Source organism: Protomyctophum parallelum (assembly GCF_964188405.1).
Source record: "Protomyctophum parallelum genome assembly, chromosome: 5".
NCBI classification, from domain to species: Eukaryota; Metazoa; Chordata; class Actinopteri; order Myctophiformes; family Myctophidae; genus Protomyctophum; species Protomyctophum parallelum.
Genome location: NC_139702.1, coordinates 7,985,045 through 8,000,074, shown reverse-complemented (window position 1 = coordinate 8,000,074; position 15,030 = coordinate 7,985,045). Strand labels below are relative to the sequence as shown.

Below are 15,030 nucleotides of genomic sequence, written 5' to 3'. Positions count from 1 at the left end.
ATGCTTTTTCAGAAACCGAAACTGAAACTGCAATCAGGATAGAGAACGCAGTCAGGATACAGATTAAACAAGTGGAACTGTAAGTGATGACAAAGAAATGAGCAGACAAAATTGGAACTGGTGGAACACTATAACAAATTAAGCTCATACACAGCTACTCTCTCCTGATTGGCTGAAATGTTGTCACTTATACCTGAAAATGTTTTTTCTATGTATTAAAGAGCTGGATAGACCGGGAGGCCCCTGTTACTGAACAAGCACTCTATAGCGTGACGACTATCACAATATAGTGATTTAACCTTATAGTAAAACACTTTTTGTTTTAACCAAAACATATCACTAAAAGCCCAACACACACCGTCTGCGAACGCTGCGCGATAGGTTCATTATCTTCAATGAACCTATCCTACACCAGCGGCGTCCGACACGCGCTGACACCTCGTCTGACGCTCCGATGCACCACTGTTCTATTTTCCAGGCGTTGCCGCGTCACTGCGCACCCGGTGTGTGTTGGGCTTTACTCTACCTTTAATTAGTAGTGAGTGCATTAGTATTTAGTAGTGAGTGCAAATGGACCCTTACAGGTCCATTTGGTTCCCTGTGTACACTCTCTGAGTACTGGTCCATGGCCTAATGCATACTGTACAATTTACAATTGACAATTTAGGCATTTAGCAGACGCTCTTAATCCAGAGCGACTTACATTAAGCAAGAACAAAAAGCATGGGAATACATCACAAAAAGCATTTATCATAAAACTAAACATGCGTAAGCTAAGAAAGTAACAGTGGAATATCTATATTATGAGACTATACATATAAATTATATATATATATACTACTATGCTATACATATGTACTATGGCGTGCTATGACTATATACAATGCAATACTGTACGAAACTGGTGGTCCATGGCCTAATGCATACTGTACCAAACTGGCGGTCCATGGCCTAATGCATACTGTACCAAACTGGTGGTCCATGGCCTAATGCATACTGTACCAAACTGGTGGTCCATGGCCTAATGCATACTGTACCAAACTGGCGGTCCATGGCCTAATGCATACTGTACCAAACTGGTGGTCCATGGCCTAATGCATACTGTACCAAACTGGCGGTCCATGGCCTAATGCATACTGTACCAAACTGGTGGTCCATGGCCTAATGCATACTGTACCAAACTGGCGGTCCATGACATTAAAAACGTTTGAGAACTACTGTTTTACGTATAGTGCACTTACTGTACGCTGCACTGAACAATGGGAACTATTTGATCGCCAACCGTTGCAATCTTCTGAGCACCCAAACAACAATGTGCATCTTCTGAAAGCTGGTTGTTTAAGAGGAACATCTTTCATATTATGATGTACCTATTTTGGTCAGCTGTGTTATGAACATTTAAAAAAATTATGATGTACCTATTTTTGGTCAGCTGCATTATTGAACATTTCAAAAAGTAACTACTGTATGCCTGAGTTCCTGTGAAATGCCCACATTGGACTCTGCTACTGTAGCAGTCTGTATGCCTTTACCATACCTGCGAAAGCCTCAAGTGCCTTCTTGATGTCTTCAACTTTCAATAGATCTTCCATTTTGGTAACTGGAATGAGAGGAGAGAAAAAGGTAGAAAGTGAGAATTCATGGATAATTTGAGTCAGACGAGACCTTTTTATATGGCAACCATATTGACATATCAGTTGTGTGATGTTACATTAGTATAACACCAATTAATTGACACTCCAGCAGGATCAATAAAGATGTTAGGTAACACTTTACAATAACGACCTGTTATAAAGCATTTATAAACATTTATAAGCAGTTTGTAGATGAGTAATAATCATGAACAGACTGTTTGTTGACATCCGTAAATGTTTACCTAAACATTTATAACCATGTGAATAGTTTACTACTTACTAATACCTTACTAATAACGTATAAATGATGTTTAAACATAGTTATAAATGTTTAGGTAAACATTTACGGATGTCAACAATGATTGTTCATGATTATTACTCATCTACAAATGCTTATGAATGTTTATAAATGCTTTATAACAGGTCGTTATTGTAAAGTGTTACGTTATCTAAGTAACATTACATAACTATTTACATCAATATGGCTGTGAAAGGGTGTTGTCATTGGACGTGAGATATATATACAGTTACCGGGCTCTTTCTAGAACAATGTACAGACATCATTGTGAACCGCTTAACCCATTCTGACCTGAGATCAGATTCATACGAGGTTTTCGCCGGACACACACTGGTCTGATGAACCCATTCTGACCCGAGATCAGATTCTAAAAATGTCAGTCGCTCTTCGATTTTTCAAAAATGGCAGACCTACAAGCTCGTATCGCGCCACTCGGTGGCGCGATATGAGCTTGTAGATCTGCTATTTTTAAATAGCTAAAGCATAACATGATGCTAACACCAAAACGGGTGCCCGTTCAGAATTGGTTAACAGAAAACTATTTCCGACCAACGGTATCTGCAAAGAGCGATGCATGCCAGTTCTCACATTGGCACGCTTGCTTCTGCAATGTTGTTGAGTTTTTCAAATGGCATTCATCTTGTGCTTTGAATGCCACAAACCAAATGCCATTGAGGTCCATTGCAGATATCTCCAAATAACCTCTGGGGAGTGTGGAGGGAGGTGCTTGGAAGTTGGAACCATTAGCAAGAGGGAGTGATTTTACAACGACGGGCCAGATTTAAAGCCCTGGTATGCTACAGTATTTGCCCCCAGGACTCCCCTGAATGCCCCCCAGAGAGTGTGTCTGTTGGGGAGGGTGGGTATGAGTTGAGAGCGGAAACTAAATTTAAAACAACAAAGCGTTTCGTAATACTTTGAAAAGTATGCATATATTTCTGTTCGTGGTGTGAAGCTGTGGAATGGTTTGCCTGAGATTGTTAAACAAGGTTAAAAGAAAAGTTCTGACTCTTCTGGTGGACAAATACCAAAGTGAGTGATTGATGGAGTTATTGACCAAACTTGCTAATTGATGGAATGTTGGATTGATAGATCTACTTATGCACCTTATGAATTAAAGTTTTTGTTTGGTTCGTTGTTTGTTTAAGTTCACAATATTCTTCTTTTCTTGTTAAAAAGTAACACAAGTGGGCGCCTGCTGGCCTTGTGGTCCAGGCGCACACAACAGCGTTGCATGTTCGAGTCCCATTCATGACGACCTTTGCTGCATGTCTCCTCCCCCCCATCTCTCTTTCCTGTCAATCTCCACTTATAAAGGCTAAAAACTAAAATATGAGCGGCCGGGAAGCTTCACTTCAAGGCTTGCATGAGGGCCCAGCCGGGCTGATGCCATAAATCAGTTGAAATAGCTTGTTGTTGGTATACAGTACTAAGAAGGACAAACTTTAGAGGACATGAACAGTGATTCTGACCACGGCATGATGAGGCCTTGCTGCATTTCATTCAGGCACTCACTATACGGTCTGAAGGCACTTGGCACATCAGGGAGGAAGATGACCAAAGAATTTAAGATGTTGGAATAAATTAAATACACAGCCTGGCATACACTACTGTAGGAGGTCAGATGCATATTTCATTCCTAACCCATTCTGACCGGGCACCCATTTTGGTGTCAGCATCATGTTATGCTTTACATATTGAAAAATAGCAGATCTACAAGCTCATATCGCGCCACCGAGTGGCGCGATACGAGCTTGTAGGTCTGCTATTTTTTGAAAAATCGAAGAACGACTGACATTTCTAGAATCTGATCTCAGGTCAGAATGGGTTCATCAGACCAGTGTGTGTGTCCAGTGGAAACCTCGTGTGAATCTGATCTCAGGTCAGAATGGGCCAAACGCACGCACGCACGCATTGTCCTCCTAGTCCTTCCCACTTTCCACACCCTATGTCCTCGTCACTTGTTCCCTCTGATGGAGAGGAAGAGGACAGGAGTAATGTGGCTGTCTTCTCTCCAGACACTGGCTCTTGGACTGTTGCCCTCACTGCAGCAGAGTTGCAGCACCACACACCCTCACATGGTCACGTGGTCCTCCTCTCCCAAATCAAGGGACAACGGAGGAGGACCCATTGGCACAAGGGAAAGGGAGTATTTAGACTGGTCCACAGGAGAGGGAAAAGGACTTTTCTGCATTCACCCAGTAGGTTCTTTCTCTGACGGCTCAGATGAGTGTCATGGGTTAAGTGTGTTGTTCAGGGGCACGTTGACACCAGGGGGGCAGTCAGCCAGATATTTCGTGAAGCTTCATTTGAAATCGGTAGTTCATATAATGGCCTGTTGTGGCGCTGGACTGGACCCAAAAAGCCCCATAGCTCCATAGAGGCCCATGTATTTTGGCCCAACATGAATACTTTCTTCTTCCAGTCACTAGTTTAAAGTCTCATTTCTAATGTCATAATATTCTTTTTGGAAAATTATGATCCCATTAATTAAAAAAATGACCATAAAGAAAAAAAAACATCGCGTATGTTCTGAGGGGCGTGGCTACCGTTACAGTCTATGATCGGGATTCCCCTCCCACTCGAGTCAAAATAAAAACCAACGGAGAAGAAGGGGGGAAGTCCCGCCTCGTTGTCTGGGCAGCCAATGGCCAGCTGGTCCAAAACGGAGCCAGCCAATGGCCAGCTGGTCCAAAACGGATCTAGAAAGATGGCGACTTACATCAGGAATTACCATATTATTACAGGCTTCATTTTACGTTCATGTTAGACCCGTGGAACGCTTTGTCCATATTTTTTACAGTCTATGGTTGACACAGAGGGTCGAACCGGTTAAAGTTAAGTAGCATTCTGCCAGCAATAGTCATAATAACTCATTTCTAAATAGTTACAAAAGGATAATTTAACACAGAGGATTGTGCACCCGCCATAGTAGTCTCTACAATACTGGTGCTGGAGGCAGCCCTCTCGACTAAATGTGACCAACATTCGACTGGTAGCTGGTGTTCTGTTATTTAGGTCGATAATAATGTGAGGCCAGAAACAGGACAGACACAATAGCGTCAAACCTGCTTCGCCCTATCAGGGTTTATTTCCCAGTAATTACTATTTTATTGTACATTATTGACCTAATTACACTGCTATACCATATATACAAATCACACCAATGTGAAGCGAGCGGTGGCTTTGGTAGAATGTTGTTTAGAATGTTAGACTTCTCTCAGACATACGGACATACATAGCCATACTCAGATATGGACATACATAGCTGTGCATAGGAGACGGTGTGCCATGCACCGCTCAAAAATAGAGAGAAACAGAGAGAGAGAGAGAGAGAGAGAGAGAGAGATAATTGTTACCCACAATTGCAGTTAGTTGCAGTACCCTACAGACCTGTGTAGGGGTCAGTACTGAGCCCTGAGTGCAAATTGTGCAAGTTGTGCAGAGCTATGGGATTAAAGTGTTAAGCTGTGAAGAGATATAGACTCGAGCAATGTATTTGTGCCTCTGACGTGTGTGTGTGTGTGTGTGTGTGTGTGTGTGTGTGTGTGTGTGTGTGTGTGTGTGTGTGACTGTGCGACTGTGCGCGTGTGTTCGTGCCCAGTGAGAGGAATTGATAGTAGCATATTGGAGTGTTTGACCCTAACACAGCACTTACTGTACTCTTTGATGAAAGGACTCCAAAAGGGACACTATGACTTATAAAACCTGATATACAGCCTTCCTTGCTGTCTCTTCCCAACCTCTCCACCTGTTATGCACTAGAAACTACTTTGGCAACAAAAAAACAATTACCGTATAGCAGGTGTTATAATGGAAGTCAATGGCGGTTGGATGGGGCTGAACGCCTTGCCCAAATATGGAGTCGTGCATCGATAGATTACTGACTGCCAGTCTGCCACATCCCAGATCCACATAGGGGAGCCATGGCGTTATAGAGCCAGTTCTTCTAAGAGATGTATAGATATGACATGCTTTTCCAATGTCATTTGAAATCTTGAAGCTGAACCCCGTTAGGCTGCTTCATAATAATAACTAGAAAAAGTGCCCTTCTGGGCACAGGTCTCCACCAGGAGGATAGGAATATTTAGGAGTAATATAAACATGTTTTTTGTTTGTTTGTTCCAATCTTTGCCAATCAGGATGGAATATGGGAAATGGTGCAGATCCGTGTTGATGGCACGCATGCACAATCCACCTGTTGGTGGCGCTATAACAGGGCAATGTGAAATGGGTGGGCTATATTCCTCAGCCTAGTAGGAAAGTGCGTGAAAGATTTCACGTGAAATTTCACGCTGCGTTCATGATTTGAGGTTTTTTGTTCAAAACAGGCCAATCCTGCAAAATTTGAAAGCCAATGTTAAGCCAATTAGGATGGAATATGAAATATCAGACACATCCGTCTTGAGCACATGACTATGGAGATACTGTGTAACGATTTGCGGGATTTTTGGACAAAATCTGTAGGTGTACTGTGCAAAAACTTGTTTTGCACAAAGCGGCCTCCTGGTGGCGCTATAACAGGCCGTTCTGGAAATTTTGGGGCAGAGGTTCATGGTTGGCATCCAGGGAGTGTGTGTGCAAAATGTGGCATCGACCGGGTTAACGGTGGCCGAGATTAGCTTGTCACGGACGGACGGACGGACACACGGACACACGGACGGACGGACGGAGTGCAAAACATACTCTCTCCCCATGCCTTCGGCCTGGTGGAGACAATAATACCCTTTCCTGGTGTTAGTATGTTCATACTGTACACAGACATGCACCCCACAACACACCTAGTTCTAGTAGAATGGAGTAAACGGGTTCTATATCACACCTATTTTGACAGTGTAAACCATAGGCTACTGTATCGTGAAGGTTGCTTACAACTTAGTGACATGACAGTGCTTGTACATTGAACAATATTAATGTATCCACGGTCGGTACCAAACTAATATGACCAGTATGATGGATGGTGTGCTAGCAGATATTTCAGTGCAGTGATATGCACCATAACACATCAATTCATCACAGCAAACTAGTTTTTTTTTTTTTACCGTGGGCTTTTCACATTTCTTTCTCTGCTGTGATTATAGAACACTGTCTTATGTTTCTGCCCAGCAAGGCAGCACATTCAAGGATTCTACTCCACAACTTCCACGAAGCTCAACCAGTTTATTAGTATTGTAGGCCTACTTTGTTTTTAAACACATACAGATTGATTGATTGATAGAAATATTTATTAACAGTTTGCAGAATTACAGTACATTTCAAGCACAAACTCAATACAAAGACTGTTAACTGTGAGTGGACGACCCAATTAAGCATTACACTTGTTTACAACAGGGTCCACCTGTTGTTCAATTCATCAAAACATTTAGAGACGTACAAATAGACACTTCTATATAGTTAAAGAACAGAACAGTAAGTCATACTTTAGGATGAGTTTCAGACGGAGATTTCAACAATAACCCTCTGACAAATCCAGAAAACTGTAAACCAGTTTGAACAACATTCAAACTGGTTGCTTTGAAGTAAGAACTTGCACATCCGTGCAAGTTCAAGCTTAACGTGTAATTCCCACAACATTCACCCCATGTGTGTGTGCGTGTGATCGCGTGTGTGCGTGTGTACGTGCGTGCGTGCGTGTGTATCCATGAACATTTTAAGATATCCCACTTTGAAACATTGGCATATACTTTTGATATAATATATCAAAAGTAATGTGTTGTTACTGTAAATGCCTTCTATGATTAATGCTCTTTATATTTAGTTTTCAACACATTTAGCTGTATATAATCAGCATTATACAGCAACCAACTCCATTAATAGTTCACAATGCATCACTAATGACTTTGGAACTGCTTGGCACAGATACAGTAAAATTATCTCGCGTCATTTCAATCCATCAACACCGGCTATGAATTCTGTTCAGATGGATTATCTTTGACCAACACATCTCATCACATTTCTGTCTTTTCTCACTTTAGCATCAATTCTAGGCTGATCCTGCTTTCGCTTTTCACTAAATATCTTCACCAAAAAATTGCCTGATGTACAAGCTCACAATGTGCCACATGAGCTTGTAGATCAACTTGTACTGAATATTATGGAATATTTCCCTTCTCATCTCTTGTCTTACCTGAGACGGATGGACGGATGCAGAGGAGAGGGGAGAGAGGGAGAGATGGGAAGAGAAAGGGACAGAGAGGCGATGGCGAGTAAATGGAGGACACAATAAGACTTTTATAGGCCCCCTCCCCCCTTACATACACACATCCATGCTCCTGTTTCTTCTCTCTATTTTGGGAGGGCATGGAGGGTCACTATAGCCTCTAAGGCAAGACATGACGCGTGGCCTGTTGGCCCCGAAGTGGCATCCCGGATCCCTCCCTGTCTCTGTGGCATTAACAAATCACACACAATTCTGACCTGAGATCAGATTCTAAAAATGTCTGTTTGAAAATGACAGTTTTCTGAAAAAGCTATGTTTCTGTGTCAGTGGTTCTTCGATTTTTCAAAAATAGCAGACCTACAAGCTCGTATCGCGCCACTCGGTGGCGCGATATGAGCTTGTAGATCTGCTATTTTTCAATAGCTAAAGCATAACATAGTGCTAACACCAAAATGGGTTCCCGTTCAGAATGGGTTAATAATCTTAACCACTTGAACCACAGTGTCCCTATCCACGGGCTAAAATTCGGTGAAAATAGCAGATCTACAAGCTCACAATACTTTATACCTGCTTTAAGCCAGGTGCTGGATAACAAGGAAATGGACATAGAAAATCCACACACTCCCACACAAATGTATTGAAGAGGCGTTCCTCAGGCAAATTACTTGGGAATCCAGTCAACTATAAGAATATAGGGTTTAAAGTGGTTTATCTACATCTCTCCACATACTGTATAGTACAGTAGCTCACTTTCATTTCCCCCTAATTTCATCTGTCCTTTTATGGTCATTGTATTGTTTCCTGGTTTCTGTACAGAATATTTCAATGACATGATTGCATTATTATTATTATTATTATTATTATTATTACTAATTTCAGTCAATAGAGTACATGTAGGGAACTGTACAGTGGACCTGCTTGTTTTCCGGGGTCAGTTAGTGTACAACAGTGGTTTTTAAGTACGGTAGTGTCCGTATACCTACAGCATGCCAACAAAAAGATTTTCATACATTTGAAAACTTGTGAAATGGGACATTCTGCATCATGAGTATACTTTCTACTTTTGGAACTTTAAGCACATTTTGATACCAATACTTTTGTACTTTTACGAAAGTAAATTCCGGATACTAACGGAAAAATGTGAATAGTTTCTCCGGCCCCAGAAAGTTAGTTGCTGCGAGAGTGAGGTCTAGCCAACACCAACTCGGGATTCCTGAATCGCTGCCCTCTCCAACATCAGGTTCTTGAGCTCCTCACTGTTGTCAGCCAAGCTGTCGCACCGCAGCACGTCTACATAGTTGGTACGCTTCTTTCCCCTCCTGGCTTTGCCCTGGGTTGGCTCCCATAGGGTCAATTTACTTGCTTCAAGTTCCGGGTGCATGCCTGACGCAGTGCCCAGCTAGCCTCATCCTTCTCTCTCTGACTTTGTCCTTGACCCGTGGTATGTCCGCATAGAGGTCCACATTTCTGATGTGGTCAGTCCATGTCACACCTAGTGCCATTCGTAGCATTCTTGTGTAGACTCCATCCAGGGCTTTTTCCTGTTGTATTGTAACTTGGGTCCATGTCTCGGCCCCATACAGCAGTACTGACTCCACAGTAGCTATGAACAGCCGCCTCTTAAGGTCTCCCATATCACCATACTTTTTCCGGCCCCGGAAAAAGTAGACGCACAGTACTACGTTAGCCTACCTGTATATACTGGCAGTGTGCACAAGCAATTTGGTGTGGGTCAGTCCAGCAGTTTGCAAGATTATCTCCAGACACAGATACACACACAGACCAGAGGTCTATAGCAGAGGTTCCCAAACCTTTTCATGTCAAGGACCCCCAAATTGACACGTATTAGCCCGCAGACCTAGCCTACCGCGGACCCTATCGGATCGGGTCCCAGTCAGAGATCATCAAACAAAGACTAGTCACACTCCTGACTGACAGCTAGATCACAGGCAACCCCCGCTATGCATGATAGGCATACGGTAGGTGTCTGTAGTACTCTCTCTGAATGAGAGAGAACTTGACTTCAGTTCTATAACCCATTCTGACCTGAGATCAGATTCATACAAGGTTTCCGCCGGACACACACTGGTCTGATGAACCCATTCTGACCTGAGATCAGATTCTAAAAATGTCAGTCGCTCTTCGATTTTTCAAAAATAGCAGACCTACAAGCTCATATCGCGCCACCGAGTGGCGCGATACGAGCTTGTAGATCTGCTATTTTTAAATAGCTAAAGCATAACATGATGCCGACACCAAAATGGGTGCCCGGTCAGAATGGGGTAAGCTGTAGAACTGTATTCACTCTAATTAACCAATACCAATACATCATTATTTTGGCTATGATTCCATGCTTTCATAGAAAGAAAAAGAATAAACACAATGACAGTCATTCTAATAAAAAATATAGTCACATTTTGCCTTTCAATAATAGAAAGGCAACACAACAGACTAGACTAGAGTGACATACATTAGGATATTTGCTATTGTGATATGGCATAAGTGTTATAAAAATATAAAGATCGGATTGGGAAAGATCGGTATCGGTATATGTCTCAAAATCAAATGATCGGAAAAAAACGTGATCGGGACCCTAGCAGACCACATTTGAAAACATTATGCCAGGGACCCCCATAAGAGAAGATTTTTTACGGCTCTAGCAGTGATTCTCAACCCGTTTAATTTCAAGGACCCCCAGTTGTACATGCATATTAGTCTACAGACCCCCATTTAATGGCATTTCTATCTCTAAAACCCTCAATTTATATTGTAAAATCAATTTGAATTTAACTCTGAGAGTGTACACATGGACTCTAATGGGTCCCACGGGTCCATTTGGTTCCATTTGTACACTCTCAGAGTTACAGACCCATAAGGGTCCATTTGGTTACAAACTATCATTTAGCTGGGGACCCCCTGGAACTGCCTCAAGGAATACTGGACTACTCGCCCCGGTGCTTGCCCGTTTTTCCTCCCGGAATTTTCCCCAGTGAGGGGGATAACTTTGTAATATGCTATTGGCTGTTTGTATTCTTTTTGGAAAAATATAAAAAGATACTCCTGTGGAAAGGCTATATTATTTGACTTATATTGAACCTATAAACAATTTAGTATTATTTAGTATATGTAAGGTTTTGCCCCCTCAAATGGTACCTCGTCAGATAATCCCCACATATCCTACAACAACTTCTGTGAACAGACTTCACTGTAGTAGCTTTTCATAAATTATATTTGTACTTAGGCTGTCTGCTGTCATGAAAGTTTATAGTTAGAGAAATTCAAAGTCCAGCCGTCTGCTGTCCAGCCTCTCCCACCCCTCACTGGGGAAAATTCTGTGAGGAAAACAGAAACGGGGCGAGTCTTCTTGTTACTGCCTCAAGGACCCCTGGGGGTCCCCGGACCCCACTTTTGGAACCACTGGTCTATAGCCTAGCTCCTGCAGAGCCACTGGCGTAACAGAATGGGCAGGTGGTCGGCTGGTCGCGGGAAATGGAGCCATATTATGAGAACAAAGAAATGCGCTATGGCAGTTATTTAGGAGACCGCATGCAAATAGCACTCCTTGCATGTAAACAACATACTGCACTGCATGGATCATTGTTTCTGGGATGTTGGGTTCCCAGAATCAATGATGATTTATTACCAGTTGTTCAAGTTATCACTAAACTACCTACTCTGTTTATTAAAAAATTGCGATGCAAAGACAGTTTTGAACGCTGTTGTTCAAAACAGCGGCCTATACGCCAAGTGGTTCTCAAACATTTTCATGTCAAGGACCCCCGTAAACTGTTGAATAATTATATATTTGACCCTCATTTGAAAACATTATGCCAAGAAGATTTGTCAAGATCTGTCAAGATTGTTCTAATTGTTTTGAAAATACACAGAAAATCAAATAGGGCTTATATGTGTTTAAACTGTTCCTCATTTTGCTGGGGACTCTGTGTGACCTCCTCACTCAAGGCCCCATGTGGGTCCCCAGACCCCACTTTGAGCCCCATTGCTACTGTATATTGTATAACGATCCTGGAAGCAGATGGTGCTCAGTTTGATCCCCTGTCCGTCACCAAGCTACGGAATCCCTCTGTTCCCGGGGTATTGTTCTGTTGCGGTTGACCTGGTGACATGGCCCGCCTCACCAACACTCACATTTCCTCCCTGAGGTTCAATATAGCATTATATATATAGATGGACATGTCTGGACTTCACTGTAACATCTTGCCAGGAGTAACAAGAAGATATATAATTGCTTCCTTATCGGAGGTATGGTGAGTGACACATTGACACACCAGCATACTCACACACTCACACAGCATGCAGGAATTCACACAGACATCTGATATATGATGCAAACAACAGGCATGCACACACTGACTTATCTCTGGTCCCCCTGAAGCCCAGAATACATTTGCATTACGGTACCTTCCAAATTCCCTATTCCTTCCTATACGACGTGTTCAGCTTTTGACTGCATATCCATCCATCTATCTCCGACTCCGTCAATGATTTTTACTAATCTCTCTATCTGTTTATCTGACTGTCCTCTCTCTCCTCCCCCCAATTCTTTTTTTTTATCGGTCTGTATCTCCCCTTCCTTCTCCCATATCTCGACACACACAATCTCAAGCCTGTCAGAAGGACCTTGACAGCTTCTAGATGGCTTTTGGATTTACCTACTGTTGCCTCAGACATCCTCACCCCCTCACTTTCCTTCCTTTCCTTCAGTCACCCATCACCTCCTATAGGCTTCTACACTTTCTCCTCTTCTGATTCCACTCGTGGTCAAATCAACAATTTATGTAGAACTTACATAAAGTGTGTGTGTGTGTGTGTGTGTGTGTGTGTGTGTGTGCGCGCGTCCGTCTGTCCGTCCGTCCGTCCGTCCGTGCCTGACCTAGGCCGTATTGGGGAAAACATTGTCCACAGATATGGCGTAACTGTCAGGAAATATTGTCAAATTGGAGAGAACATTTGTGTTCTCAATTAGATTTTATTTAATTTTATTGTTGACTCAACAGCCTTGTGAAGCCATGTGCAATAAAAATATTTTGCTTCTATTTGGTTCCACATTGTCCAGCTTTCTATATTAACAGCTGCCTCTTCAATTTCTTATATTCTCTCTTTCAGACATGCAAGATGCACACATAAACTCACTGGCCTATACACCTACTGTAATTTCACACAAAATAAAGAAATCTCTCTCTCCCTCCCTCCAGCCGATGTGACCCTCTGTCCAGACTCTCATGACTTTCACCTTACTATTGAATTACCTCTGGTCAGCAATCTCCTATGGTCAGCTATTTAAAAGGATGCCAGAGGGAGGGAGATCAGAAGGGTGACAGACAGTAGAGAGGGAGAAGAAGACTTCTTGGAAACACAAAAACAGCCATCCGTATGAATATTGACAGCAAGGGAGAAAAACTGAGAAATACAAAGACAGATTTGACAGTTTAATATATAAATTATATATACAGTATATATATATATAACATATATCGAAATGAAAACAGCATTGTATCGTATCGTTTTGCAATTGAAATAATCGGTATCGAATCGTTTTGCTATGCAATTAATCGATTGTATCAATACTACATTTTTGTGTGTGGTATTTAGCCTTTTTTTCTAATATATTTTTTATCCCACGATTTTGTAAACCATTTTTCACCCCTGTGTCAATCATCTAATGTGATCCTGGGCTCTACACACCCTCCACCAACCTAGTCCCCATATATGGGGGACAAGGGGAGAGCAACGGACTTGAACTCATGCTTCCTTCATGCCTGAGTGTCCAAGTTGCTCCTTTACACCTGACAGGGGGGAGTTTCCCTGGTTGGACGTAGCGCGTGGAAGGAACACGTTATTCCAACCAGTTCCTTTCCCCTCCATCAGGTGTCCCGGCTGGCCAGGGGGAGGCAGTTTAGAGACCAGGATTACTGCATGTTTTTTGTGAGGGTACCTATCCTAGGGGACACAGGGAGAACATGCAAACTCCACACAGAAAGGCCCTTTCGCCAACCCCGCCTCCGGGTATGGGCACTGATGACACGGAGGAGGAAACACTCCGCCAGCACCCACAGTGTCCCGAGCGGGAATCGAACCCAGGACCTTCTAGCTGTGAGGCGACAGCACTACCAACTGTGCCACCGTGCCATTTTTAGAAGAAAAATGAAAAAAAGGGGTTTAATTACTTAATTTAATTTTAAATAGTTACTGTATCGATTTCAAATCATTGAATCGTATCGTATGGCCATAATGAACCAATATCGTCCATGTATCGTATCGTCAACCATGATACGTATCGTATCGCTGTTAAGATGTATCGTTACACCCCTAACATTTTCCCATGGACCACTAGAACTCTGTGGACCAACAGTGGTATAAAATGCAGCAGCATCTGTTAGTAGTTTGATAAATGAGATGCTTAAGGTTTACTGACTGACTGACAGCTAGATCGAAAGGTAGATAGAGGGAAGGCCTTTCAAGTTTAGTTTTTAATGATACAGTTGCTGTTCTGTAACAGGTGCAGTTTTAACTCTTGACAGGTGGATATTTGCCACAGCTGAACTGAGTGAGTGAGTGTGTGTATGTTTGTATCGGTATCACTAGGATATCCCTCAACCAGTTACACCTAGATTAGCAGACTGGCTCATGCAATCCACACAGGGAAATCCACACAGTAAAATCCTGAGTGTTCATTTAACACATTTTTCTGAACGGGCACCCATTTTGGTGTTGGCATCATGTTATGCTTTAGCTATTGAAAAATAGCAGATCTACAAGCTCATATCGCGCCACCGAGTGGCGCGATACGAGCTTGTAGGTCTGCTATCTTTGAATAATCGAAGAACGACTGACATTTTTAGAATCTGATCTCAGGTCAGAATGGGTTCATCAGACCAGTGTGTGTCCAGTGGAAACCTCGTATGAATCTGATCTCA

The 15,030-nt window shown here is 42.5% G+C and overlaps 1 protein-coding gene across 2 annotated transcripts in view; it reads right to left on the bottom strand.

The window, feature by feature from the left end:
* Positions 1–15,030, bottom strand: part of pvalb7 (parvalbumin 7) — a 64,442-nt gene that overhangs the window by 3,722 nt on the left and 45,690 nt on the right. The window contains exons 1-2 of one of the 2 annotated variants that reach the window (XM_083764237.1): positions 8,060–8,105; positions 1,538–1,600 (exon numbers count right to left, since the gene is read on the bottom strand). In XM_083764237.1, coding sequence (XP_083620363.1) covers positions 1,538–1,592 — 55 coding nt within the window. In that variant the 5' untranslated portion in view covers positions 1,593–1,600; positions 8,060–8,105. Of the gene's footprint in view, positions 1–1,537; positions 1,601–8,059; positions 8,106–15,030 lie in introns of those variants that run through there. The other variant, XM_083764236.1, reaches the window with a different exon arrangement.